Source organism: Ranitomeya imitator, chromosome 5 (genome assembly GCF_032444005.1).
Source record: "Ranitomeya imitator isolate aRanImi1 chromosome 5, aRanImi1.pri, whole genome shotgun sequence".
NCBI classification, from domain to species: Eukaryota; Metazoa; Chordata; class Amphibia; order Anura; family Dendrobatidae; genus Ranitomeya; species Ranitomeya imitator.
In genome coordinates, this window is record NC_091286.1 from 212,737,498 (window position 1) to 212,765,291 (window position 27,794).

The following is a 27,794-nucleotide window of genomic DNA, read 5'->3' on the forward strand; positions in this document are numbered from 1 at the left end:
AAGCCATCCAGGATTGGATTCAGCCGACATCTCTGAAAAGTCTGCAAAAGTTCCTGGGCTTTGCTAATTTTTATCGTCGCTTCATCTGTAATTTTTCTAGCATTGCCAAACCATTGACCGATTTGACCAAGAAGGGTGCTGATTTGGTTAATTGGTCTTCTGCTGCTGTGGAAGCTTTTCAGGAGTTGAAGCGTCGTTTTTGTTCTGCCCCTGTGTTGTGTCAGCCAGATGTTTCTCTTCCGTTCCAGGTCGAGGTTGATGCTTCTGAGATTGGAGCAGGGGCGGTTTTGTCACAGAGAGGTTCTGATTGCTCAGTGATGAAACCATGTGCTTTCTTTTCCAGGAAGTTTTCGCCCGCTGAGCGTAATTATGATGTGGGCAATCGAGAGTTGCTGGCCATGAAGTGGGCATTCGAGGAGTGGCGTCATTGGCTTGAAGGAGCTAAGCATCGCGTGGTGGTATTGACTGATCATAAGAACTTGACTTATCTCGAGTCTGCCAAGCGCTTGAATCCTAGACAGGCCCGTTGGTTGTTATTTTTTGCCCGCTTCGACTTTGTGATTTCGTACCTTCCGGGCTCTAAAAATGTGAAGGCGGATGCTCTGTCTAGGAGTTTTGTGCCCGACTCTCCGGGTTCATCTGAGCCAGCGGGTATCCTCAAGGAAGGAGTCATTGTGTCTGCCATCTCCCCTGATTTGCGGCGGGTGCTGCAAAAATTTCAGGCGAATAAACCTGATCGTTGTCCAGCAGAGAAACTGTTCGTCCCTGATAGGTGGACTAATAAACTTATCTCTGAACTTCATTGTTCGGTGTTGGCTGGTCATCCTGGAATCTTTGGTACCAGAGAGTTAGTGGCTAGATCCTTCTGGTGGCCATCTCTGTCACGGGATGTACGTACTTTTGTGCAGTCCTGTGGGATTTGTGCTAGGGCTAAGCCCTGCTGTTCTCGTGCCAGTGGGTTGCTTTTGCCCTTGCCGGTCCCAAAGAGGCCTTGGACACATATTTCGATGGATTTCATTTCTGACCTTCCCGTTTCTCAAAAGATGTCAGTCATTTGGGTGGTCTGTGATCGCTTTTCTAAAATGGTCCATCTGGTGCCCTTGGCTAAATTGCCTTCCTCCTCTGATTTGGTACCTTTGTTCTTTCAGCATGTGGTTCGGTTGCATGGCATTCCTGAGAATATTGTTTCTGACAGAGGTTCCCAGTTTGTTTCAAGGTTTTGGCGAGCCTTTTGTGGTAGAATGGGCATTGACCTATCCTTTTCCTCGGCTTTCCATCCTCAGACTAATGGCCAGACCGAACGAACCAATCAGACCTTGGAAACATATCTGAGATGTTTTGTTTCTGCAGACCAGGATGATTGGGTGTCCTTTTTGCCGTTGGCTGAGTTCGCCCTTAATAATCGGGCCAGCTCGGCTACCTTGGTTTCTCCATTTTTTTGCAATTCTGGGTTCCATCCTCGTTTCTCTTCAGGACAGGTTGAGTCTTCGGACTGTCCTGGTGTGGATTCTGTGGTGGATAGGTTGCAGCAGATCTGGACTCAGGTAGTGGACAATTTGATCTTGTCCCAGGAGAAATCTCAACTTTTCGCTAATCGCAGACGCCGTGTGGGTCCCCGACTTCGTGTTGGGGATCTGGTTTGGTTATCTTCTCGTCATATTCCTATGAAGGTTTCCTCTCCTAAATTTAAACCTCGTTTTATTGGTCCGTATAGGATTTCTGAGGTTCTCAATCCTGTGTCTTTTCGTTTGACCCTCCCAGACTCCTTTTCCATACATAATGTATTCCATAGATTCGTTGTTGCGGAGATACGTGGCACCTATGGTTCCATCTGTTGAGCCTCCTGCCCCGGTTTTGGTGGAGGGGGAATTGGAGTATATTGTGGAGAAGATTTTGGATTCTCGTGTTTCTAGACGGAAACTCCAGTATCTGGTTAAATGGAAGGGTTATGCTCAGGAAGATAATTCCTGGGTTTTTGCCTCTGATGTTCATGCTTCCGATCTTGTTTGTGCCTTTCATGCGGCTCATCCTGGTCGGCCTGGGGGCTCTGGTGAGGGTTCGGTGACCCCTCCTCAAGGGGGGGTACTGTTGTGAATTCTGTGGCTGAATTCACTCCTGTGGTTACAAGTGGTACTGCAGCTTCTGAGCTTCCTCCCTCAGGTGTTCTGGTGAGCTCGTTAACTGCTTCATTACTTAACTCCGCCTGATGCTGCTATCCTTGCTCCTTGTCAATGTTTCAGTGTTGGATCTGAGCTTCTCCTGATTGTTCCTGTGACCTGCTGCTCTGTATAGCTAAGTGCTTGTTGCTTTTTTGTTGCTTTTTTTCTGTCCAGCTTGTCTTTTGTTTTGCTGGAAGCTCTGAGACGCAAAGGGTGTACCGCCGTGCCGTTAGTTCGGCACGGTGGTTTTTTTTTGCCCCCTTTGCGTGGTTTTGCTTTAGGGTTTTTTGTAGACTGCAAAGTTCGCTTTACTGTCCTCGCTCTGTCCTAGAATATCGGGCCCCACTTTGCTGAATCTATTTCATCCCTACGTTTTGTCTTTTCATTTTACTCACAGTCATTATATGTGGGGGGCTGCCTTTTCCTTTGGGGAATTTCTCTGGGGCAAGTCAGGCCTATTTTTCTATCTTCAGGCTAGCTAGTTTCTTAGGCTGTGCCGAGTTGCCTAGGTAGTTGTTAGGCGCAATCCACAGCCGCTTTTAGTTGTGTTTAGGATAGGATCAGGTGTGCAGTCTACAGAGTTTCCACGTCTCAGAGCTCGTTCTTGTATTTTTGGGTATTTGTCAGATCACTGTGTGCGCTCTGATCGCTAAGCACACTGTGTTTCTGGATTGCCTTCATAACACCTGTCATTAGCAAACATAACAGGTAAACCCACGACAAAGTCCATCCCGACCATCTCCCAGGGTCTATCTGCCACCGGCAAGGGATAGAGCAACCCAGCTGGCCTTTGACGCGGAGATTTATTTTTGGCGCAGGAGACACACGCCAGAATATAATCCCTGACATCCTGGACCATATGCGGCCACCAGTACGTCCTCGCCAGTAGCTCAGATGTCCTTTTTGTCCCAAAGTGTCCACCCACCCTGGACGAATGAGCCCAAGAGAGAACCTCCGGTCGCAAATTAATGGGCACAAAAGTCTTGCCCGGAGGCACAGACTCTAGCGAAACCGGCACGACGGTTCTCAGGCTCTCAGAAGGGACAATAAGCCGAGGCTCCTCTTCCTCCTCCTCAGTTGACATAAGGGAGCGAGAGACAGCGTCGGCACGAATATTCTTCTCCCCGGCGAGATAATGCAGAGTAAAATGGAACCGGGAGAAAAATAAGGACCATCTGGCCTGACGAGAATTCAGCCGCTGGGCTGTGTGTAAATGCACCAAATTTTTGTGGTCCGTGAAAACCTGGAAGGGAAACCGTGCACCTTCCAGAAGATGTCTCCACTCTGAAAAGGCCAACTTCATTGCTAGCAACTCCCTATCCCCGATGGAGTAATTTCTCTCCGCTGATGTGAAGGTCTTAGAGAAGAAGAAGCATGGATGCTTCCGACCTTGAGCGTCCTTTTGATAGAGGACTGCTCCAGCACCAATGGATGAGGCATCCACCTCCATTAGGAATGGCTTATCCACATCGGGGCGATGTAAGATGGGAGCGCTAGCAAAATGAGACTTAACAGAAGTGAAGGCCTTGGAGACCTCTTCCGACCACAATTTGGGATTCGCTCCCTTCTTGGTGAGGGCCACCAAGGGAGCTACCAGAGTTGAGAAGTGGGGAATGAACTGGCGGTAATAAATAATGAACCCCATAAAGCGCTGCACCGCCTTAAGAGAATGGGGCTCTTGCCAGTCTATCACAGCCTGTAGTTTGGCAGGATCCATAGCCAATCCCTGGGCGGAGATGATATAGCCCAGGAACGGTAAAGACTCCTGCTCAAACATACACTTCTCCAACTTTGCATAGAGATAGTTTGCCCGTAAGAGGTCGAAGACTCTGCCAACATCTCTCCGGTGGGAGTCAATATCTGGAGAAAAGATGAGAATATCATCCAGATAGACTACAACCGAGGTGGAAAGCATATCCCGGAAGATGTCGTTGACAAAGTCTTGGAAAACGGCTGGGGCATTACAGAGCCCGAAGGGCATCACCAGATACTCATAATGCCCATCTCTGGTGTTAAACGCCGTTTTCCATTCGTCCCCCTCACGGATGCGAATCAGGTTGTAAGCACCCCGCAGATCTAATTTAGTAAACACTCTAGCTCCCCGAAGCCTATCAAAGAGCTCGGATATCAAGGGCAAAGGATACTTGTTCTTAACGGTGATAGCGTTAAGACCCCTGTAGTCTATGCATGGACGTAGTTCCCCATTCTTCTTCTGCACAAAGAAGAACCCTGCCCCAGCAGGTGACACTGACTTCCTAATGAACCCTCTTGCCAGATTCTCTTGAATGTACTGAGACATGGCCTCCGTCTCCGGGAGAGATAATGGATAAACTCGACCCCGGGGAGGCTCTGCATCAGGCAAGAGATCGATAGGACAGTCATAAGAGCGATGGGGCGGAAGGGTCTCCGCCGCCTTTTTGGAGAACACGTCTGCATAAGACCAGTATTGCTTGGGGAGAGAGGAAAGATCTGCGGGTACCTCAGTAGTAGCAACCTGAACACACTCTCGGTAACACCTACCCCCACATGATTCACCCCATCCCAGAATTCTGCCTGAGGACCACTCGATGTGAGGAGAGTGGAACCGTAACCAAGGTATCCCCAACAGGACCTCATCAATCCCCTTGGGAATGATGAGCAGAGATATAATCTCCTGATGGGATGGTGACATGGACAGAGTAAAAGGGATGGTCTGATGTGTTATCTGTGCGGGGAGTGTCGACCCATTCACCACTCGTACCGTTACTGGTTGAGATAGCATAACCAGGGGTATTGCGTGACGCTGGGCGAAGGCAGAAGACATGAAATTGCCTTCCGCCCCAGAATCCACGCAGAGCTCTACCGAGTGGGAGGATGAGCCAAAAGTTATTGTCCCCTTAAAGGACAATTTGGAGGCAAACGTCGCCGTGTCTAGTGCACCTCCACCTACTACCACTAGACGCTGACGTTTCCTAGACCGCTGGTGACATCTGGTGGCAAGATGTCCTGACTGTTGGCAAACATGGCAAACCTGGAGTGCACGAGCGGTCCGGGACTTAGATCCCGCTCGAGACACTACCTTAGGTTCATGGGACTCAGGAGCCTGGACTGGAGATTCCAAAGGTTTGGCGAAGGTGGGAGCCAGCCGAAACCTCTGCCTACACTGGGCTCGCTCTAACCTCCGCTCGTGAAAACGGAGGTCAATACGAGTAGACACTGTTATTAATTCTTCCAGTGTGGTGGGAATCTCCCTAGTGGCCAGGGCGTCCTTAACGTGGTCAGCCAGCCCCCTCCAAAATATAGGAATAAGAGGTTTATCCGACCACTCCAGCTCAGATGCTAGAGTGCGGAAGCGGCTGACCAAGGACGAGCCCTGAGTCAATGCCAACAGTTGGAGCGCCGTATCATGGGTGACACGAGGTCCTAAAAAGACCTGTTTCAGAGTGCTCAGGAATAACGGAGCACTCTGCACCACATGATCGCCACGCTCCCACAGCGGCGTAGCCCACTGCAACGCCCTGTCCGAAAGTAAAGATACGATAAAGCCCACCTTAGCCCGCTCTGTAGGGAAATGAGAGGCCAGAAGCTCGAGATGTATTGAGCACTGACTCACGAAACCCCTACAGGACTTACTGTCACCAGAAAATTTCTCTAGTAGCGGGAGGCGAGATAGCGTCGGTACAGGGGCCGCAGTGGACAAGGTAGCTGCAACCACACTTGCAGCCTGAACAGCGACAGCAGTAACATCCACAGCTGAGGTTGAACGCTCAAGAGCCACCAACCTTCCCTCCAGCTGCTGGATGTACCGCTGTAAACGCTGATCGTCCGTCATTACTAGCCAGACCTTGGCGCTAGTATTATGTTAAGGACCGGCGGAAAGCACCAAGTATAGATAATATGAAACTAGGTGCGTTCGCAGTCCGAAGTCCACCGTGCAGGTAAAAGACCCTGCTGCTAGTAAGACGGACTATATGGCGGTACTAAGTATACACACATGGGTTAACTTCACCCTGCGTGAAGGAAGCGATCCTGTTGCGTCACAGGACCGCAGTACCGCACATAGAGCGCGAGCAAGAAGTCAGCGAACTCAACCCCTACACAGGATTGAAGTCCGATTAGACACTTGCTGGCACAACACCGCAACTGGGTGTGTAAGGAAACTTATAAAATAGAATCTATAGGCACGCGAGTGCGTGCGGTGCCGCACTGACGGACGCCACTAACCACCCAGGCTTGGGTAAGGAAAGCGCACAGGAAGCGCACGGCGCCGTACTGGCGGGCACAGCAACAGGATGCTGTGATGTGTGTTACATGCAGATGGCTAGTCGGACGCTAGATAGCTACCATCATCCGCGAGCAGTCAACAACTCTAGGGAGGGATACTTAGGAGATTTCATCCATCGACATACATCCATCTACACACACACATAATATCAAGACAATACTAGCGCATGGCCGTGCGGTCATGCGCAGTTTATATAGCTGCAGCACAGGAAACAGCTACAGAAGTTTTGCCCTTTCAGGACCTGCCAAAAGGACCAATGGGATGTGCTGCAGTACCTGAGCATGTGACCCTCGATCTCCAACGGGAGATCTTGCCCTGGGCATGCTCAGTGTGTGCAAATAAGGACTTAGTCCCAGAGAAGCCCGCTCGCCGCAGATCAGTGCAGGGTACAACAGGAGAGCCAGAAAAGGCAGCAGTAACCCTTTGCACAGAATCAGTCCCAGCAAGACGCTGGGAGCGATGCCTCCGCTGAGCAGAGCCCACTGCGGCCGAAGCAGAATGGGAGACCGCAGCAGACACGGATCGAGATTCCCCCTGTGCAGCAGAGGAAACTCGACTCCTAACACATACTCTTGGAAAACGGCAGGATGATTACAGAGCCTGAAGGGCATCACCATGTATTCATATTGCCCATCCCTGGTGTTAAATGCCGTCTTCCATTCTTCCCCCTCATTTATGCAAATCAGTTTATAAGCACCCCGCAGATCAAGCTTAGTAAATACCCTCGCTCCCCACAACCTATCGAATAGCTCAGATATCAGAGGCAGAGGGTATTTGTTCTTAATGGTGATGGTGTTAAGACCCCTGTAATATATGCATTGACGTAGTTCTCTGTTCTTCTTCTGCACGAAGAAGAAACCCACCCCTGAAGGTGACACTGACTTCCTAATGAATCCTCTTGTCAGATTCTCCTGGATGTATTGGGTCATCGCCTCCGTCTCCGGGAGAGATAGGGTATAAACTCGACCCCGGGGAGGCTCTGCACCATGAAAGAGGTCAATAGGACAGTCATAGAGACAATGGGGCGGAAGGGTCCTCATTGCCCTCTTGAAGAACACATCCGCATAGGGGCAATAGTGCTTGGGGAGAGAGGAAAGATCTGCGGGTACCTCAGTATTAGCAACCTGAATGCACTCCCTCAGACATCTACCCTCACAAGAATCATTCCATCCCAGAATTCTTCCTGAGGACCACTCTATATGAGGAGAAAAGTGGTAGTGTAGCCATGGTATCCCTAAGAGTACCTCATCAATTCCCTCGGGAATGACTAGCAGTGAGATAATCTTCTGATGGGATGGAGACATGGATAAAGTGAATGGGATGGTCTGGTGTGTATCTGTGAGGGCAGTGTCGACCCATTTACCACTCATATGGTCACAGGTTTGGAGAGCATCACCAGGGATATTGCGAGCCGTTGAGCGAAGGCAGATAACATAAAATTGCCTTCCACTCTGGAATCCATGCAAAGCTCTACTGTAAGAGTGGATGGGCAGGACAGTTTGGAGGAAAATGTCGCCGTGTCTATTGTACCTCCTCCTACAACCACTAGATGCTGACGTTTTCCCGACTGCTGGAGACATCTGGAGGCAGGATGTCCTGACCGCTGGCAAACATGACAAACCTTGAGTGCACGAGTGGTCTGCGACTTAGATCCCACTCATGACACCTCCATGGCCTCAACTGGACCGGAGATTCCAGAGGTATGGCGAAGGTGGGAGCCAGCCGAAACCTCTGCCTTAACTGGGCTCGCTCCAACCTTCATTCATTAAATTGAAGGTCGATGTGAGTTGATACAGCTATTAGCTCCTCCAGTTTGGCGGGCATCTCCCTAGTGGCCAAAGCATCCTTCACATGGTCAGCCAACCTCCTCCAAAATACAGGGATGAGGGCATTATCTGGCCACTCCAGCTCAGATGCTAAAGTCCAGAAGTGGACGGAAAAATGGCTGACCAAGGATGAGCCCTGTGTCAGTGCCAGCCGTTGGAGCGCTGTATCATGAGTGATTTGAGGTCCCAAAAAGACCTTTTTCAGACTGCTCAGGAACTGCGGAGCACTCTGCACCACATGATCATCACGCTCCCACAGCGGCATAGCCCACTCCAATGCCCTGTCTGACAAGAGAGATATAATAAATCCTACGTTAGCCAGCTTTAAGGGGAAAGTTGCAGGCAGGAGCTCAAGGTGTATCGCACACTGGTTCATGAATCCCCTGCATGACTTGCTATCGCTTGAGTACCTATCTGGCAGCGGGAGGCGGGATAAGGTCAGAACAGGGGTGGCAGTGGACAGACTAGCTGCACCCACGCTAGCAGCCTGAACAGCTATTGCGGTAACATCCACAGCCGAGCTTGTGCATTCGAGAGCCACCAACCTGCCCTCAAGCTGCTGGATGTACCCCAGCAATTGCTGTTCGTCCGCCATTACTAGCCAGACCCTGGCGTATAATATTAGGGCTGGCAGAATGCACCAAATAATTATAAGGATGGTATAAAGTGCGTTCGCAGCCCGAGGTCCACCGTGCAGAGATGGAACTTGCTGCTGAGAAATGGTGGAGGGACGCTTGCTAACACATGGGTTAGACCTCCCCCAGTTTAAATGGAAGCGAACTTTGTTGCTTCACAGAGTTGTCAAATAAACGCTGCACCCTGTTAGCAGTAATAGGGTTCAGCTGAAAGACGCTGGTGGGATTCCTATGAATCACCCCCACTAAACTGGTGATTGGACTCGCTCTGACCCTTGGTGGCTTTTGAGCCCACGCCTGAGGACGCCCTGAGTCAGATGCAGGGTGCAAGCAGGAATTCACACCCTACACTGACCGATTGTCAGGACAGAACTAAACTAACATTTACCACACAGAGTGCGTACAGCGCCGCACTGGCAGACGCCACAATCCACCCTAACTAGGGTCAGGAAAGGGCACTGGTTGCGTCTGGCACCGCACTGGCGGTCGCTGCTGTTTTGACGCAGTAAAGTCGTGCTTCTGTGCAGGATAGCACTGTCAGGCTCTAGGTAGCTCCATCATTTGCGAACATTCAACATCACTAGGAATGGGTATTTGATTAAGGAGCATTCACCAGAACAAGGATACCTCCACACACACGATAACAGGTGCGGCCATGCGAATCTTTATAGCAGAAGCTCTCTGGGGCCTTCCTAGTGGTCCAATAGGAGCTGCTACAGGACTTGAGCATGTGACCCCCTACCTCCAATGGGATGTCATCCCTTGGGCATGCTCAGAAGAAGAATAGCAGGACTTAGTCCCAGGAGCGCCCACTCACTGCTGATCAGTACTGGTTACTATGGTTGAGCCTGGAAGGACAGCAGTAACCTGCCGCACAGTATCCGCTTGAGCGAGATGCTGGGACCGACGTCTCTGCTGCGCAGGCTCCACTGTGGCAGGAGGAGAATGGGACACCGCAGCGGAGATGGTTTGAGATTGCTCCTGTGCAGCAGTGGGAACTTGACACCTAACACATAGGGTACTTAGTAAACACTGTTTTTGATCAAAAAAGCATAAAGCTGTCCCACCATGATAAAGTGTAACAGTAACTACACTCTCTAATGTTGAAACCTACCTAGTGTGAACAGTGGCAAAGAGTCACAGGGCCTCAACTGGACACCCAGCTTTGGAGGAACTATATATGAACTGCCCAGCTCAGTGAAAAGGGGGCTAAACCCTATTTGTACTGAATACAAAAATACTGAAGAAAAACAGAAAACTGAGGTGGAGTATGACTTGAAAACATGCATGATGTAAAAGCATGTTCCCACTGGCCATGGAAGCAAACAAAAGAAAAGAAAATATGTGCATATACCCTAATGAAAATAAATAAGTAAAAAAGCAAGTGCATTAAATAATTAACATTGGGTACTTAGTAAAACACTGTTTTTTTTATTTAAAAAAAAAAAGCATGAAGATGTGGTGTGTAGAGTGTTGTAATAAGACACTTCCACAGTAGTAAATAAAAATGGCAGCCCTTAGTGGCTGCAGAAAAAAAATAACTAAATAGATGTTTTAAGCACTACATTTTTTATAGTTTTTAAAATAATTGGTTATATAATTAATAAATGTAAAAGTCAAAATCTTGACGCATTCCTTTTAAACAAAAACATTACTATATCCGATAGGAAATTATCTCCGAAACCCTTAATTTAACTGTTCTCTTTTTATCCCACACATGTAGTTCACTTTCTGACTTTGATCCAGTTAAAGAGTCTCCAGGTGCCTCTCCTCTTCTTGTCTACTAGATATACTGTAGGGTTTCTACTCACTTAGTTGCAGTTGAGGTAGGCACAGGAAACAATCCAGCCCTATTAACTCTCTCAGCAAATAAACATGCGGGAGCCTGTTTTCCCAAGCTTAAGGTACCGTCACACTAAGCGACGCTGCAGCGATACCGACAACGATCCGGATCGCTGCAGCGTCGCTGTTTGGTCGCTGGAGAGCTGTCACACAGACAGCTCTCCAGCGACCAACGATCCCGATGTCCCCGGTAACCAGGGTAAACATCGGGTTACTAAGCACAGGGTCACGCTTAGTAACCCGATGTTTACCCTGGTTACCATCCTAAAAGTAAAAAAACAAACGCTACATACTTACCTACCGCTGTCTGTCCTCGGCGCTCTGCTTCTCTGGTCTGGCTGCTTTCCGGCCGCTGTGCTCACAGCCAGACCAGAGAAGCAGAGCGCCGGGGACAGACAGCAGTAGGTAAGTATGTAGCGGTTGTTTTTTTTACTTTAACGATGGTAACCAGGGTAAACATCGGGTTACTAAGCGCGGCCCTGCGCTTAGTAACCCGATGTTTACCCTGGTTACCAGCGAAGACATCGCTGAATCGGTGTCACACACGCCGATTCAGCGAAGTCTACGGGGAGTCCAGCGACGAAATAAAGTTCTGGACTTTCTTCCCCAACCAGCGACAGCACAGCAGGGGCCTGATCGCTGCTGCCTGTCACACTGGACGATATCGCTAGCGAGGACGCTGCAACGTCACGGATTGCTAGCGATATCGTCTAGTGTGACGGTACCTTTACATCACCAAAGCTACCAACCTTCGATGATTCATACAAGATAAGGAATTTTGCTAAGCTTCTGTCCATGGCCAGGAACTAATTACCTGGAATAGGAAATGGGGCAACACAAAGCGATCTGCTCTTCTCTATTAGTTACCCTATTCCCTCACACCTCCTTCAGTCCCACTCTGCAGATGTCACTGCCAACAGGTCACAGGTGAGGATGTTATCTTTAATAGCCATTCAAACCCATTTGTGTCAAGTTCTGTTCGTGTTATCAGGCCAAAATCACCAGGGTATGTAAACTTTTGGTCAGGGTCATTTATTTGTTTTGGGTTGTCATTATGATTTAAAAAGAGAAAACACAGTAGTTTGACCATAAATGGCTTCAGACAACCACTAACCATGAGTGGAGAAAAAGTTTTGGTGTTATCATTCATATTCTCTGAAAAAAGGCCAAGAAAGCAAAAATTCTAAACTAAGTCTGTGAATGGAAACTAAAACATTTCGGGTCTTGGAAAATGGCAACACAAAAAGCTATTTTTGATTTTTATTTTACTACTGAAATATTTAATTTAATAATTATATAATTTTCATTATAATTACCTGTAGAACCATGTGGCCAAGTTATTTTTTACTGCACCTTGAATGCCATAAAAACAAAGCTTGAAAAACAATGGTGGTTTTGCAGTATTTCACAATTTCATCCCACTTGGATTTTATTTGCAGTTCATCAGTAATTTGATAAAATTAATGTCCAACAATTAACAAGCCCTTATACAGTTAAATCAATGGAAACGTAAAAAAGTTCTGACTCTTGGAAGAAGTAGAGGAAAGAATGAAATAACAAAACAAAAAAAAGCTTGGTTCCAAATGGGTCAATGTGATTTTAATGTGCTTTTGGTTTAGTTCTTATTGCAATTACCTTTTCCTTTATTTAAACAGTTTAGAAACTCATCCACAATGTTTCTATGACTGGGTGACTATTTATGACGGGATTCCTCAGTTTTCTCCTGAAATAGCAAGGCTTTGTAATGGCAACAGCATGAACAACACTTTTTACTCATCCTCTAATATTATGAGCATTGAATTCAGAACTGACTCTAGTATACAAAATAATGGCTTTTTCGCAATGTTTTCATCAATATATGGTAAGTATTACAATATACAGAATATTAATACCTGTCGAGAGGTGCAGAAGTCTCATTGACAGTTACAGGAATCACTTGATTGCAGTGATTGCCTCAAAAGGTTGTGCAACAAATATTAAGTTAAGGGGACCATCATTTCTATCCAGGCCTATTTCATGAGTTTTATTTTTTAAAAATTCTGTGGAAGCATGGTTGAAAAGCAATGTCTGGCTTTCATTTGTTCATTTTCATAGAGTTTTTATTTACTATTACTTTTGTCAGATTCAAGTTATTTATGTGACCATTGTGGGTTTTTCTGTCATTAAATGAGGGGTGCCAACAATTTTGATGACATATGTATCACGATAGAGTAAGCAAGTGAGCTAAACATATCACAAAAGGGTACACAAAATAAAAAGTAGCACAAATTTTTTGAACTAAATCTAGGTTGAAAATGGCCCAATCACTTGCCCACATATTCATAATTTTCCAGCTCTTGGTATGTTTCAATTTAATCCAAATGTGCTAGAAAACATATAAAATGCTAGAAATATTTCTTACAATGGATAAAATCTGATCAAATCTACACTAATTCAGATCATGAAGAAAAGAAAAAATCGTTCCAGCTCCAAATAGTAAAATCCAAATTCCAACTTTATTAAGCCAATATAAAAACAACGGTGGACATATGCTCTACATGTGCATATCAGGACACGAGCGACGCGTTTCGATCCTACACGGATCTTTATCAAAGCTTTGATAAAGATCCGTGTAGGATCGAAATGCGTCGCTCATGTCCTGATATGCACATGAAGAGCATATGTCCACCGATGTTTTTATATTGGCTTAATAAAGTTGGAATTTGGATTTTACTATTTGGAGCTGGAACGATTTTTTCTTTTCTTCATGAGATGACCGCGTGGATCAGCGTTGGGTTCCGTGCTCCTGCGGTGGCTACTTGGTGAGCTGGCTTTTTTTCTTCTTTACTAATTCAGATCAGACATAAAGAAGCAAAAAAGTCACAACAAATTATTTTGCTGCAAGTTTTTAACACTTTAGATTTAGTTTGATAAACACATTAATTTGCAATTGGTATGCCTTTAAGCACTTTAAGCCTTTAAGGACTCTGTAACATCTGAAATGTAATCTGAATTAATTAAATAGTTATATAGGTGATTTAACACTATACATTGCAGTGTACTTTTTGCTATACATTTCACATATGCAAATGGTTGGTTTTGTTGCATGGTTCATAAACCATTGTGCTTCCATCAATTTGCACACTGAGCAGTTCCATGACTCTGATTGATAGCGCTCACTTAGCTAAAGCAAGCACTGCTTGAAACATAACCGCGGTGCTGTGCAAGCACATTAACTATGCAGGAGTCAATGGCGTGCACACAGTATGGGGCGGTTCCCCTTTTCATCATCACTCAGAAGTGTAGCAAGCAGCTTTAGAAGGGAGGAGCGATACGTTTTGTGCTCCTCCTTTCTTCAGTATGTCACAGAGTAGGATTGCACTTAAGAGAGGAGATTCACTAAGGCTCCTTTCACACTAGCGTCGTGTGACGTACGTCACAATGCGTCGTTTTGGAGAAAAAGGCATCCTGCAAAGTTGCCCACAGGATGCGTTTTTTCTCCATAGACTTGCATTAGCGACGCATTGCGACGTATGGCCATACGTCGCATCCGTCGTGCGACGGATGCGTCGTGTTTTGGCAGACCGTCGGCACAAAAAAAGTTGCATGTAACTTTTTTTGTGCGTCATGTCCGCCATTTCTGACCAAGCATGCGTGCCGGAACTCCGCCTCCCCCCCTTCCCGGACCTTACAATGGGGCAGCGGATGCATTATAAAGCTGCATCCGCTGCCCCGTTGTTCATTTTTTCGCAGTTTGCGTTGGTATGTCGGGCCGACGCATGGCAACAGCCCCGTACCGACACTAGTGTGAAAGTAGCCTAATTCTGTTCTTGGGAAGCTCCAAGTTGGGCATTACTAGTGAAACACCACCTAATTAATTGTGAGGCACAGTGTGAGAAGCCATTTTTACAAAAGTGATCATTTAATTCAGAGGTCTTTCTCTCTCTGCTGAAATTCTATACTTTGACAACATGATTAGCTAATTTTGTAATTCTTTTATTGTTATACTGGATTCAAGAGACAAAAGAGGTATGTAACAATTATTTTTAAAGGAATTATCCAACCCTGCAGAGATTTGCTATCCTAACGGTGAATAGGGAACACAACACAAGGATTCAGCTTTGCTTGCCAGTTCTAGTGGTCTTCTTAAGACTGCAAGTATGTGGTTGGCATAGATCTGGTCTCAGTCAATTCTTAGTAGAATCTATTGAACAAATCAGTGGAGACTCCAATTGTCATTTGTCCTCACGTATGTGAACACATACTTATAGTCTGATGACGACAGCTGGAACCAGCAAACAGAGCTGAATCCTTGTGCTGTGTACATTACTCACATTACATGGCATACTGCATAACTTGCTGAAAGTTCCCTCCAGGGAGGACAATCCCTTTAATTTTGACCAGGATAATGACCTATCGGTACTGAGTTTCATAAGATTTGCTCTCGTATCCAGATGTTTTGATAAAGAGGTAGAGAAATATCAGCAGAAGAAATAGTAGTTTGCGTTGGAGTTAATTTTTAAATAAACGTTATTCTAAATTGTGTTTATTTTCATTTCCACAGGTCATCCAACCACTTCAGGTCCAGGTAACAATGTCTCTATTTCATTTTGTAGGATTATGAAATTGAACTTTTTGCAGACAAATATAAATATTTAGATAAATTCAGTAATCTGTTGGTAAATATTGTGATATACCGTATATACTCGAGTATAAGCCGAGATTTTCAGCCCATTTTGGGGGGCTGAAAGTCCCCCTCTCAGCTTATATTTGAGTCATACCCAGGGGTCGGCAGGGGAGGGGGAGCGGGGGATGTCTAGTTATACTCACCTGCTCCTGGTGCGGTCCCTGCAGGTCTCTGGTCTCCGGCACCCCAGCTTATTCCTATACTGAGCGGTAGAGTTGAGCGACCTTGACCTTTTTAGAGTCGAGCCGGGTTTTGCGAAACCCGACTATGTCCAAAGTCGGGTCGAGTGAAATCGGCCGATTATGACGTAAAGTCGGGATCGACCGAAACACGAAACCCAATGCAAGTCAATGGGGCAGCATAGTCGGCAGTGAGTGGGGGCCAGGAAAACACCTAGAGTGCCCATTTTAATGTCAAAACCATCCATTCTTCTTAATGAAGCTTGTCAAGCGTAATTTACCTTATAATAATTGGAAGGCATTTGAAATTGGGGGTCATTTGGCTAAAGTTGTGGGGGGTAGGGCTGGTTCAAGTAATTAGTGGGCCCAGGAAATCTGGACCACGTCACGGCAGTGGAGCAGGGAGAGGTAAGTATTTCAACTTTGCAAGTGCTGTGAACCTGAGCAAGCAGGGGGGGCCCACTCGTTGGCATTGGCACTGGCACAGGGCCCCTCAAAGTACAGCGGTGTGTTTGCACGGCGGGGGCGCCTCCCACCGGCAGCAACACTTTTGCGTACTATGAGAGGCCCTGTGCCAGTGACGTCGCCAACTAGTATTCCTCCCCCCACCTGATGAAGGAACCTGCACTTTCATCTGCACCTTCCTCTTTGTCCCCGTGTAAGGTGGTATGGTATGCGGGAAGAGCAACCTGACTTTCAGCAGGGTCACAATGTTGTTGTGTAGCGTGCACGGGGAATGTTGCGTTATGGGTCAATGTACCAGCAGACTCATCTATCACTGGCTGGGCAATGGGCACGATGAAGTGGAAACACAGATATAGGCCCAAAGAAGAAAGTGGGCTAAATGCAGTTCAAAATTGGTAACACAGGAATAACCAGGGGGCATTGCAGTGGAGGACAACTGGAATGAGAGGCTGACACAGAGAGTAGGGCCAAATCAGTAAGTAGTCGAAATGCAGTTCAAAATTGGCAACCGTAGTAAACAGGCGGCACAGCTTTGTTCAGTGGAGGAGAACAGCAAGGAGTGGCAGACACCGATAGTAGGCCCCAACCCAACTAGTAGGCCAAATGCAGTCTAACATTAACAACTACTTAACGAGAGGCTGAAAATGGTATTTCAGGACAGGAAACCAGGAGAACAGCAAGGAGTGGCAGACACCGATAGTAGGCCCCAAACCAACTAGTACGCCAAATGCAGTTGTTCCATTTAACCACAATTTAATGAGAGCCTGAAGATAGAAGCTCAGGAAAGGCAACCTGGGGAACACCTTGGAGTGTAACACACCATCTCTCTCCACCCCATACCCATTTTGTAGGCCTAATGCTGTGTACTTTTCTACAACTACTAAACGAGAGTCGGAAGACCGAAGCAATGGCAAGGAAACCTGGGGAACACCTTGGAGTGTAACACACCATCTCTCTCCACCCCATACCCAATTTGTAGGCCTAATGCAGCCTACTTTCCGACACCTACTAAACGAGAGCATGAAGATCGAAGCTCAGGAAAGGCAACCTGGGGAACACCTTGGAGTGTAACACACCATCTCTCTCCACCCCATACCCATTTTTTAGGCCTAATGCAGTGTACTTTTCTACAACTACTAAACGAGAGTCGGAAGACCGAAGCAATGGCAAGGAAACCTGGGGAACACCTTGGAGTGTAACACACCATCTCTCTCCACCCCATTCCCCATTTTTTAGGCCTAATGCAGCCTACTTTCCGACACCTACTAAACGAGAGCATGAAGATCGAAGCTCAGGAAAGGCAACCTGGGGAACACCTTGGAGTGTAACACACCATCTCTCTCCACCCCATACCCATTTTGTAGGCCTAATGCTGTGTACTTTTCTACAACTACTAAACGAGAGTCGGAAGACCGAAGCAATGGCAAGGAAACCTGGGGAACACCTTGGAGTGTAACACACCATCTCTCTCCACCCCATACCCAATTTGTAGGCCTAATGCAGCCTACTTTCCGACACCTACTAAACGAGAGCATGAAGATCGAAGCTCAGGAAAGGCAACCTGGGGAACACCTTGGAGTGTAACACACCATCTCTCTCCACCCCATACCCATTTTGTAGGCCTAATGCTGTGTACTTTTCTACAACTACTAAACGAGAGTCGGAAGACCGAAGCAATGGCAAGGAAACCTGGGGAACACCTTGGAGTGTAACACACCATCTCTCTCCACCCCATACCCAATTTGTAGGCCTAATGCAGCCTACTTTCCGACACCTACTAAACGAGAGCATGAAGATCGAAGCTCAGGAAAGGCAACCTGGTGAAAACCTTGGAGTGTAACACAACCTGTCTCTACACCCCATACCAAATTTGTAGGCCTAATGCAGCGTAGTTTCCACCAACTACTAAACGAGAGCCGGAAGATCGAAGCTCATGAAAGGCAACCCGGGGAACACCTTGGAGTGTAACACAACCTCTCTCTACACCACGAAAGGGCTGATTCTTAGGAAGGAAGGCTGTTGTAAATAAGCATTGCGCATCCGAGGGTGATTATATTCTTATTCGGTATCTACTCACCCTCGGACGCGCCATGCTTCTTGATTTGTAATTAATGTTTATTTGCAATGTGCTTTTGACTTACTCAATTATTTTTTTAATTATTGATTTTATTAAATTAATAGTTTAACATCTTATTGGAAATAATTTAAAGGAGACGCGACAGGACAACACTCGGTGGATGCCATATCTGTGTTAACAACTCCAAAAAACTTTCAGTTAACTTCTTGCAGGAGAAAGAAATTGTAGCTGTTGGACCTTTGTAGTACAGTTCCAGATATTTGTTGTGTGTTTGTTTTGATTGTTAAAATGTCTGCATTTGAGATCTCAACACGATCTTATTTTTTATAATCAAATTAATTTTTTAAATATTTTATTAGGTTGGTTCAAGGGGTACACGGGCCGCAGTAGACAGGTCAGTGGAGGCCTAGTGGAAGGAGGGACCGCAGATGCGCCACTGTTTCACCCATACACAATTAGTAGGCCTAATGCAGCGTAGTTTCCAACAGCTACTAAACGAGAGCCGGAAGATCGAAGCTCAGGAAAGGCAACCTGGGGAACACCTTGGAGTGTAACACAACCTCTCTCTACACCACGGAAGGGCTGATTCTTAGGAAGGAAGGCTGTTGTAAATAAGCATTGCGCGTCCGAGGGTGATTATATTCTTATTCGGTATCTACTCACCCTCGGACGCGCCATGCTTCTTGATTTGTAATTAATGTTTATTTGCAATGTGCTTTTGACTTACTCAATTATTTTTTTAATTATTGATTTTATTAAATTAATAGTTTAACATCTTATTGGAAATAATTTAAAGGAGACGCGACAGGACAACACTCGGTGGATGCCATATCTGTGTTAACAACTCCAAAAAACTTTCAGTTAACTTCTTGCAGGAGAAAGAAATTGTAGCTGTTGGACCTTTGTAGTACAGTTCCAGATATTTGTTGTGTGTTTGTTTTGATTGTTAAAATGTCTGCATTTGAGATCTCAACACGATCTTATTTTTTATAATCAAATTAATTTTTTTTATATTTAATGATGTTGGTTCAAGGGGTACACGGGCAGCAATAGACAGGTCAGTGGAGGCCTAGTGGAAGGAGTGACGGCAGACAGGCATCAAAGGCCTAACATTGGGCTGGCTGTAGGCAAGTTAAAATTGGTTCCAAGGGAACACGGCCATCAGTGGCCTGGTCAGTGTAGTTGTAGTTGAAAGAACGGGACGCAGACAGGCTTCGAAGGCCTAACATAACAAACTTGGGCTGGCTGTAGGCACTTTTAAATTGGTTCCAGGGGTACACGGGCAGCAGTGGTCTGGTCTGTGGAAGTCTAGTGGAAGGAGTGACCGCAGACAGGCTTCGAAGGCCTAACATAATAACATAGGGCTGGCTGTAGGCAAGTTAAAATTGGTTCCAAGGGAACACGGCCATCAGTGGCCTGGTCAGTGTAGTTGTAGTTGAAAGAACGGGACGCAGACAGGCTTCGAAGGCCTAACATAACAAACTTGGGCTGGCTGTAGGCACTTTTAAATTTGTTCCAGGGGTACATGGGCAGCAGTGTATGGTCAGTGGAAGTCTAGTGGAAGGAGTGACCGCAGACAGGCTTCCAAGGCCTAACATAACAAACTTGGGCTGGCTGTAGGCACTTTTAAATTGGTTCCAGGGGTACACGGGCAGCAGTGGTCTGGTCAGTGGAAGTCTAGTGGAAGGAGTGACCGCAGACAGGCTTCCAAGGCCTAACCTAACAAACTTGGGCTGGCTGTAGGCACTTTTAAATTGGTTCCAGGGGTACACGGGCAGCAGTGGTCTGGTCTGTGGAAGTCTAGTGGAAGGAGTGACCGCAGACAGGCTTCCAAGGCCTAACATAACAAACTTGGGCTGGCTGTAGGCACTTTTAAATTGGTTCCAGGGGTACACGGGCAGCAGTGGTCTGGTCAGTGGAAGTCTAGTGGAAGGAGTGACCGCAGACAGGCTTCCAAGGCCTAACATAACAAACTTGGGCTGGCTGTAGGCACTTTTAAATTGGTTCCAGGGGTACACGGGCAGCAGTGGTCTGGTCAGTGGAAGTCTAGTGGAAGGAGTGACCGCAGACAGGCTTCCAAGGCCTAACATAACAAACTTGGGCTGGCTGTAGGCACTTTTAAATTGGTTCCAGGGGTACACGGGCAGCAGTGGTCTGGTCTGTGGAAGTCTAGTGGAAGGAGTGACCGCAGACAGGCTTCCAAGGCCTAACATAACAAACTTGGGCTGGCTGTAGGCACTTTTACATTGGTTCCAGGGGTACACGGGCAGCAGTGGTCTGGTCAGTGGAAGTCTAGTGGAAGGAGTGACCGCAGACAGGCTTCCAAGGCCTAACATAACAAACTTGGGCTGGCTGTAGGCACTTTTAAATTGGTTCCAGGGGTACACGGGCAGCAGTGGTCTGGTCTGTGGAAGTCTAGTGGAAGGAGTGACCGCAGACAGGCTTCGAAGGCCTAACATAATAACATAGGGCTGGCTGTAGGCAAGTTAAAATTGGTTCCAAGGGAACACGGCCATCAGTGGCCTGGTCAGTGTAGTTGTAGTTGAAAGAACGGGACGCAGACAGGCTTCGAAGGCCTAACATAACAAACTTGGGCTGGCTGTAGGCACTTTTAAATTTGTTCCAGGGGTACATGGGCAGCAGTGTATGGTCAGTGGAAGTCTAGTGGAAGGAGTGACCGCAGACAGGCTTCCAAGGCCTAACATAACAAACTTGGGCTGGCTGTAGGCACTTTTAAATTGGTTCCAGGGGTACACGGGCAGCAGTGGTCTGGTCAGTGGAAGTCTAGTGGAAGGAGTGACCGCAGACAGGCTTCCAAGGCCTAACCTAACAAACTTGGGCTGGCTGTAGGCACTTTTAAATTGGTTCCAGGGGTACACGGGCAGCAGTGGTCTGGTCTGTGGAAGTCTAGTGGAAGGAGTGACCGCAGACAGGCTTCCAAGGCCTAACATAACAAACTTGGGCTGGCTGTAGGCACTTTTAAATTGGTTCCAGGGGTACACGGGCAGCAGTGGTCTGGTCAGTGGAAGTCTAGTGGAAGGAGTGACCGCAGACAGGCTTCCAAGGCCTAACATAACAAACTTGGGCTGGCTGTAGGCACTTTTAAATTGGTTCCAGGGGTACACGGGCAGCAGTGGTCTGGTCAGTGGAAGTCTAGTGGAAGGAGTGACCGCAGACAGGCTTCCAAGGCCTAACATAACAAACTTGGGCTGGCTGTAGGCACTTTTAAATTGGTTCCAGGGGTACACGGGCAGCAGTGGTCTGGTCTGTGGAAGTCTAGTGGAAGGAGTGACCGCAGACAGGCTTCGAAGGCGTAACATAACAAACTTGGGCTGGCTGTAGGCACTTTTACATTGGTTCCAGGGGTACACGGGCAGCAGTGGTCTGGTCAGTGGAAGTCTAGTGGAAGGAGTGACCGCAGACAGGCTTCCAAGGCCTAACATAACAAACTTGGGCTGGCTGTAGGCACTTTTAAATTGGTTCCAGGGGTACACGGGCAGCAGTGGTCTGGTCTGTGGAAGTCTAGTGGAAGGAGTGACCGCAGACAGGCTTCCAAGGCCTAACATAACAAACTTGGGCTGGCTGTAGGCACTTTTAAATTGGTTCCAGGGGTACACGGGCAGCAGTGGTCTGGTCAGTGGAAGTCTAGTGGAAGGAGTGACCGCAGACAGGCTTCCAAGGCCTAACATAACAAACTTGGGCTGGCTGTAGGCACTTTTAAATTGGTTCCAGGGGTACACGGGCAGCAGTGGTCTGGTCTGTGGAAGTCTAGTGGAAGGAGTGACCGCAGACAGGCTTCGAAGGCCTAACATAACAAACTTGGGCTGGCTGTAGGCACTTTTACATTGGTTCCAGGGGTACACGGGCAGCAGTGGTCTGGTCAGTGGAAGTCTAGTGGAAGGAGTGACCGCAGACAGGCTTCCAAGGCCTAACATAACAAACTTGGGCTGGCTGTAGGCACTTTTAAATTGGTTCCAGGGGTACACGGGCAGCAGTGGTCTGGTCTGTGGAAGTCTAGTGGAAGGAGTGACCGCAGACAGGCTTCCAAGGCCTAACATAACAAACTTGGGCTGGCTGTAGGCACTTTTAAATTGGTTCCAGGGGTACACGGGCAGCAGTGGTCTGGTCTGTGGAAGTCTAGTGGAAGGAGTGACCGCAGACAGGCTTCCAAGGCCTAACCTAACAAACTTGGGCTGGCTGTAGGCACTTTTAAATTGGTTCCAGGGGTACACGGGCAGCAGTGGTCTGGTCTGTGGAAGTCTAGTGGAAGGAGTGACCGCAGACAGGCTTCGAAGGCCTAACATAACAAACTTGGGCTGGCTGTAGGCACTTTTACATTGGTTCCAGGGGTACACGGGCAGCAGTGGTCTGGTCAGTGGAAGTCTAGTGGAAGGAGTGACCGCAGACAGGCTTCCAAGGCCTAACATAACAAACTTGGGCTGGCTGTAGGCACTTTTAAATTGGTTCCAGGGGTACACGGGCAGCAGTGGTCTGGTCTGTGGAAGTCTAGTGGAAGGAGTGACCGCAGACAGGCTTCGAAGGCCTAACATAACAAACTTGGGCTGGCTGTAGGCACTTTTAAATTGGTTCCAGGGGTACACGGGCAGCAGTGGTCTGGTCAGTGGAAGTCTAGTGGAAGGAGTGACCGCAGACAGGCTTCCAAGGCCTAACATAACAAACTTGGGCTGGCTGTAGGCACTTTTAAATTGGTTCCAGGGGTACACGGGCAGCAGTGGTCTGGTCTGTGGAAGTCTAGTGGAAGGAGTGACCGCAGACAGGCTTCGAAGGCCTAACATAACAAACTTGGGCTGGCTGTAGGCACTTTTAAATTGGTTCCAGGGGTACACGGGCAGCAGTGGTCTGGTCAGTGGAAGTCTAGTGGAAGGAGTGACCGCAGACAGGCTTCGAAGGCCTAACATAACAAAATTGGGCTGGCTGTAGGCACTTTAAATTGGTTCCAGGGGTACATGGGCAGCAGTGTATGGTCAGTGGAAGTCTAGTGGAAGGAGTGACCGCAGACAGGCTTCGAAGGCCTAACATAACAAAATTGGGCTGACTGTAGGCACTTTTAAATTGGTTCCAGGGTAACACGGCCAGCAGTGGCCTGGTCAGTGTAGTAGTTGTAGAAAGAAGGGACCGCAGACAGGCTTCGAAGGCCTAACATAACAAAAATGTCAAAACAATGGTATTGTCAGTGCCAGGCATTGAAGGATGTCAGCGCCTAGACTACACATTGGTGAAGCTGTGAGAGATAATTTTGCTAGTGGTAGAGCACTGTTTGAGCTGGGGGGGGGGAACTGTCTTGTGGCCGGCGGTACAGGCACAGGGCCCCTCATATTACAACGGTGTGTCTGACGTTGGGTGCGCACCACCACCGCCAGAGACACTTTATTGTACTATGAGGGACCCAGTGGCAGTGCCGTCGACCAAAAGCGGCCACACCCACCTCTTCAGACAAACAGCACTCTCAAGGGTCCAAGCGCAAAGTGGCGATAGCACGGCCCCGTGTGGGGAGTTTGGCCATTTCGTGAGGTGGAAACATGTCGTATGCTGGACAATCAGGTGAAGAAAATTACGAGATTGGAAAAGTCATTCAGAATAGTCCACAGGCAAGACCTTTTCATAGGAAAGCTAGGTGTCAGCCGGGCAGGGTGGGGCAAAAGATTTTGAAATCCAGTTGTGGTTCATTTTAATGAAGGTTAGATCATCTACATTTTGGGTAGCCAGACGAGTCCTTTTTTCTGTTAGTATTGAACCTGCAGCACTGAATACTCTTTCTGATAGGACACTAGCTGCCGGGCAAGCAAGCTCCTGCAATGCATATTCTGCCAATTCTGGCCAGGTGTCTAATTTGGATGCCCAGTAATCAAATGGGAATGACGGTTGAGGGAGAACGTCGATAAGGGATGAAAAATAGTTTGTAACCATACTGGACAAATGTTGTCTCCTGTCACTTTGAATTGATGCTGCAGTACCTGTCCTGTCTGCGGTCATAGAAAAATCACTCCACAACCTGGTCAGAAAACCCCTCTGGCCAACGCCACTTCTGATTTCTGCCCCTCTAACACCTCTGGTCTGCTGGCCCCTGGAGCTCGTGTGAGAACGATCACGGGCGCTGTGTGCAGGGAATGCCAGAAGCAAACGGTCAACAAGAGTTGATTGTTTTGTTGCTAATATTAGTTCCAAGTTCTCATGTGGCATAATATTTTGCAATTTGCCTTTATAGCGAGGATCAAGGAGGCAGGCCAACCAGTAATCGTCATCGTTCATCATTTTTCTAATGCGTGTGTCCCTTTTGAGGATACGCAAGGCATAATCCGCCATGTGGGCCAAAGTTCCCGTTGTCAAATCTGCGGTTGTGCTTGGTTGAGGGGCAGTTGCAGGCAAATCTACGTCACTTGTGTCCCTCAAAAAACCAGAACCCGGCCTTGCCACGCCACCAATTTCCCGTGCCCCCGGGAAAGCTTCCTCATTAAAAATATACTCATCCCCATCATCCTCCTCATCCTCCACCTCCTCTTCGCCCGGTACCTCGTCATGTACACTGCCCTGACCAGACAATCGCTGACTGTCATCAAGGCTTTCCTCTTCCTCTGGTGCAGACGCCTGATCCTTTATGTGCGTCAAACTTTGCATCAGCAGACGCATTAGGGGGATGCTCATGCTTATTATGGCGTTGTCTGCACTAACCAGCCGTGTGCATTCCTCAAAACACTGAAGGACTTGACACATGTCTTGAATCTTCGACCACTGCACACCTGACAACTCCATGTCTGCCATCCTACTGCCTGCCCGTGTATGTGTATCCTCCCACAAAAACATAACAGCCCGCCTCTGTTCGCACAGTCTCTGAAGCATGTGCAGTGTTGAGTTCCACCTTGTTGCAACGTCTATGATTAGGCGATGCTGGGGAAGGTTCAAAGAACGCTGATAGGTCTGCATACGGCTGGAGTGTACAGGCGAACGGCGGATATGTGCGCAAAGTCCACGCACTTTGAGGAGCAGGTCGGATAACCCCGGATAACTTTTCAGGAAGCACTGCACCACCAGGTTTAAGGTGTGAGCCAGGCAAGGAATGTGTTTCAGTTGGGAAAGGGAGATGGCAGCCATGAAATTCCTTCCGTTATCACTCACTACCTTGCCTGCCTCAAGATCTACAGTGCCCAGCCACGACTGCGTTTCTTGCTGCAAGAACTCGGACAGAACTTCCGCGGTGTGTCTATTGTCGCCCAAACACTTCATAGCCAATACAGCCTGCTGACGTATGCCAGTAGCTGCCCCATAATGGGAGACCTGGTGTGCAACAGTGGCAGGTGCGGATGGAGTGTTTGTGCGACTGCGGTCTGTGGACGAGCTCTTGCTTCTGCAGGAGGACGAGGAGGAGGAGGAGGAGGAGGGGGTGTGAACGGCTACAGACAACTGTTTACTAGACCGTGGGCTAGGCAGAACTGTCCCAAACTTGCTGTCCCCTGTGGACCCTGAATCCACCACATTTACCCAGTGTGCCGTGATGGACACGTAACGTCCCTGGCCATGCCTACTGGTCCATGCATCTGTTGTCAGGTGCACCTTTGTGCTCACAGATTGCCTGAGTGCATGGACGATGCGCTCTTTAACATGCTGGTGGAGGGCTGGGATGGCTTTTCTGGAAAAAAAGTGTCGACTGGGTAGCTCGTAGCGTGGTACAGCGTAGTCCATCAGGTCTTTGAAAGCTTCGCTTTCAACTAACCGGTAGGGCATCATCTCTAACGAGATTAGTCTAGCTATGTGGGCGTTCAAACCCTGTGTACGCGGATGCGAGGCTAAGTATTTCCTTTTTCTAACCATAGTCTCATGTAGGGTGAGCTGGACTGGAGAGCTGGAGATCGTGGAACTAGCGGGGGTGCCGGTGGACATGGCAGACTGAGAGACGGTGGGAGATGGTATTGTTGCCGCCGGTGCCCTAGATGCAGTGTTTCCTACTACGAAACTGGTGATTCCCTGACCCTGACTGCTTTGGCCTGGCAAAGATACCTGCACAGATACAGCAGGTGGTGCGCTAAATGGTGGTCCTACACTGCCGGAAGGGATGTTGCGTTGATGACTAGCTTCATTGGCCGAGGGTGCAACAACCTTAAGGGACGTTTGGTAGTTAGTCCAAGCTTTCAAATGCATGGTGGTTAAATGTCTATGCATGCAACTAGTATTGAGACTTTTCAGATTCTGACCTCTGCTTAAGGAAGTAGAACATTTTTGACAGATGACTTTGCGCTGATCAATTGGATGTTGTTTAAAAAAATGCCAGACTGCACTCTTTCTAGCATCGGATACCTTTTCAGGCATTGCAGACTGAGCTTTAACCGGATGGCCACGCTGTCCTCCACCAGGTTTTGGCTTTGCCACGCGTTTTGGGCAAGATACGGGCCCGGCAGATGGAACCTGTGGCGATGTTGATGCCTGCTGCGGCCCCTCCTCCTCCTCTGCTTCAGAACTGCTGCCGCCTGCACCCTGTTCCCCCAATGGCTGCCAATCGGGGTCAAGAACTGGGTCATCTAATAACTCTTCTTGTACCTCCTGCGCAACTTCGTCTGTGTCACCGTGTCGTTCGGTGGTATAGCGTTCGTGATGGGGCAACATAGTCTCATCAGGGTCTGATTCTTGATCAGCACCCTGCGAGGGCAATGTTGTGGTCTGAGTCAAAGGACCAGCATAGTAGTCTGGCTGTGGCTGTGCGTCAGTGCACTCCATGTCAGATTCAATTTGTAATGGGCATGGACTGTTAACTGCTTCACTTTCTAAGCCAGGGACGGTATGTGTAAAGAGCTCCATGGAGTAACCCGTTGTGTCGCCTGCTGCATTCTTCTCTGTTGTTGTTTTTGCTGAAGAGGACAAGGAAGTGACTTGTCCCTGACCGTGAACATCCACTAACGACGCGCTGCTTTTACTTTTACCAGTTTCACGAGAGGAGGCAAAAGAGCTAGAGGCTGAGTCAGCAAGATAAGCCAAAACTTGCTCTTGCTGCTCCGGCTTTAAAAGCGGTTTTCCTAATCCCAGAAAAGGGAGCGTTCGAGGCCTTGTGTAGCCGGACGACGAACCTGGCTCCACAGCTCCAGACTTAGGTGCAATATTTTTTTCCCCACGACCACCTGATGCTCCACCACTACCACTACCCTCATTACCAGCTGACAATGAACGCCCCCGGCCACGACCTCTTCCACTAGACTTCCTCATTGTTTTAAAAACGTAACCAAACTAACGTTATTTGTTGCAGTCACACAACTTACACGGTGAGCTATAACTTCAGTATGATTTAGCTACCCCTTTACAGGTTGGTGAGACCACAGCGAAAATCAGGCCCAATGTTACACACTCTTTTTTTGGTGGCTGCAAATTAGAGAGATGCCCCACACGCAGGACTGTCACTGAAGCACAAATGTTAATATTAATGTCACACTATTATTTTTTTTTTATTTTTATTTTTTTCAGGAACACTTTAGAAACCCCCCCAAAAAAAAAATAGATTTTTGCAGGGAGAATTTAGAAAACAAATGTAACAAACTATATGCTTTCTATGGGCCACTGAGTGAGAGATGACGCACACAGGAATCAGGAGTGGCACACAAGCCCAGAGGCCAATATTTTTCTACCAATGATTGATGGAGTTATTTTCTCTGGTAGATTTTGGAACCCAAATCAAGGAAA

At 47.8% G+C, this 27,794-nt stretch overlaps 1 protein-coding gene across 17 annotated transcripts in view; it reads left to right on the plus strand.

Annotated features, from left to right (window-relative positions):
- The window catches only part of LOC138681740 (scavenger receptor cysteine-rich domain-containing protein DMBT1-like), a 491,932-nt gene that overhangs the window by 319,212 nt on the left and 144,926 nt on the right, over nt 1-27,794 (plus strand). For all 17 annotated transcript variants that reach the window (XM_069769545.1, XM_069725880.1, XM_069769547.1 and 14 more), the window contains 2 exons: nt 12,382-12,587; nt 15,270-15,293. In XM_069769545.1, the coding sequence (XP_069625646.1) occupies nt 12,382-12,587; nt 15,270-15,293 (230 nt within the window). The remainder of the gene's footprint in view (nt 1-12,381; nt 12,588-15,269; nt 15,294-27,794) is intronic.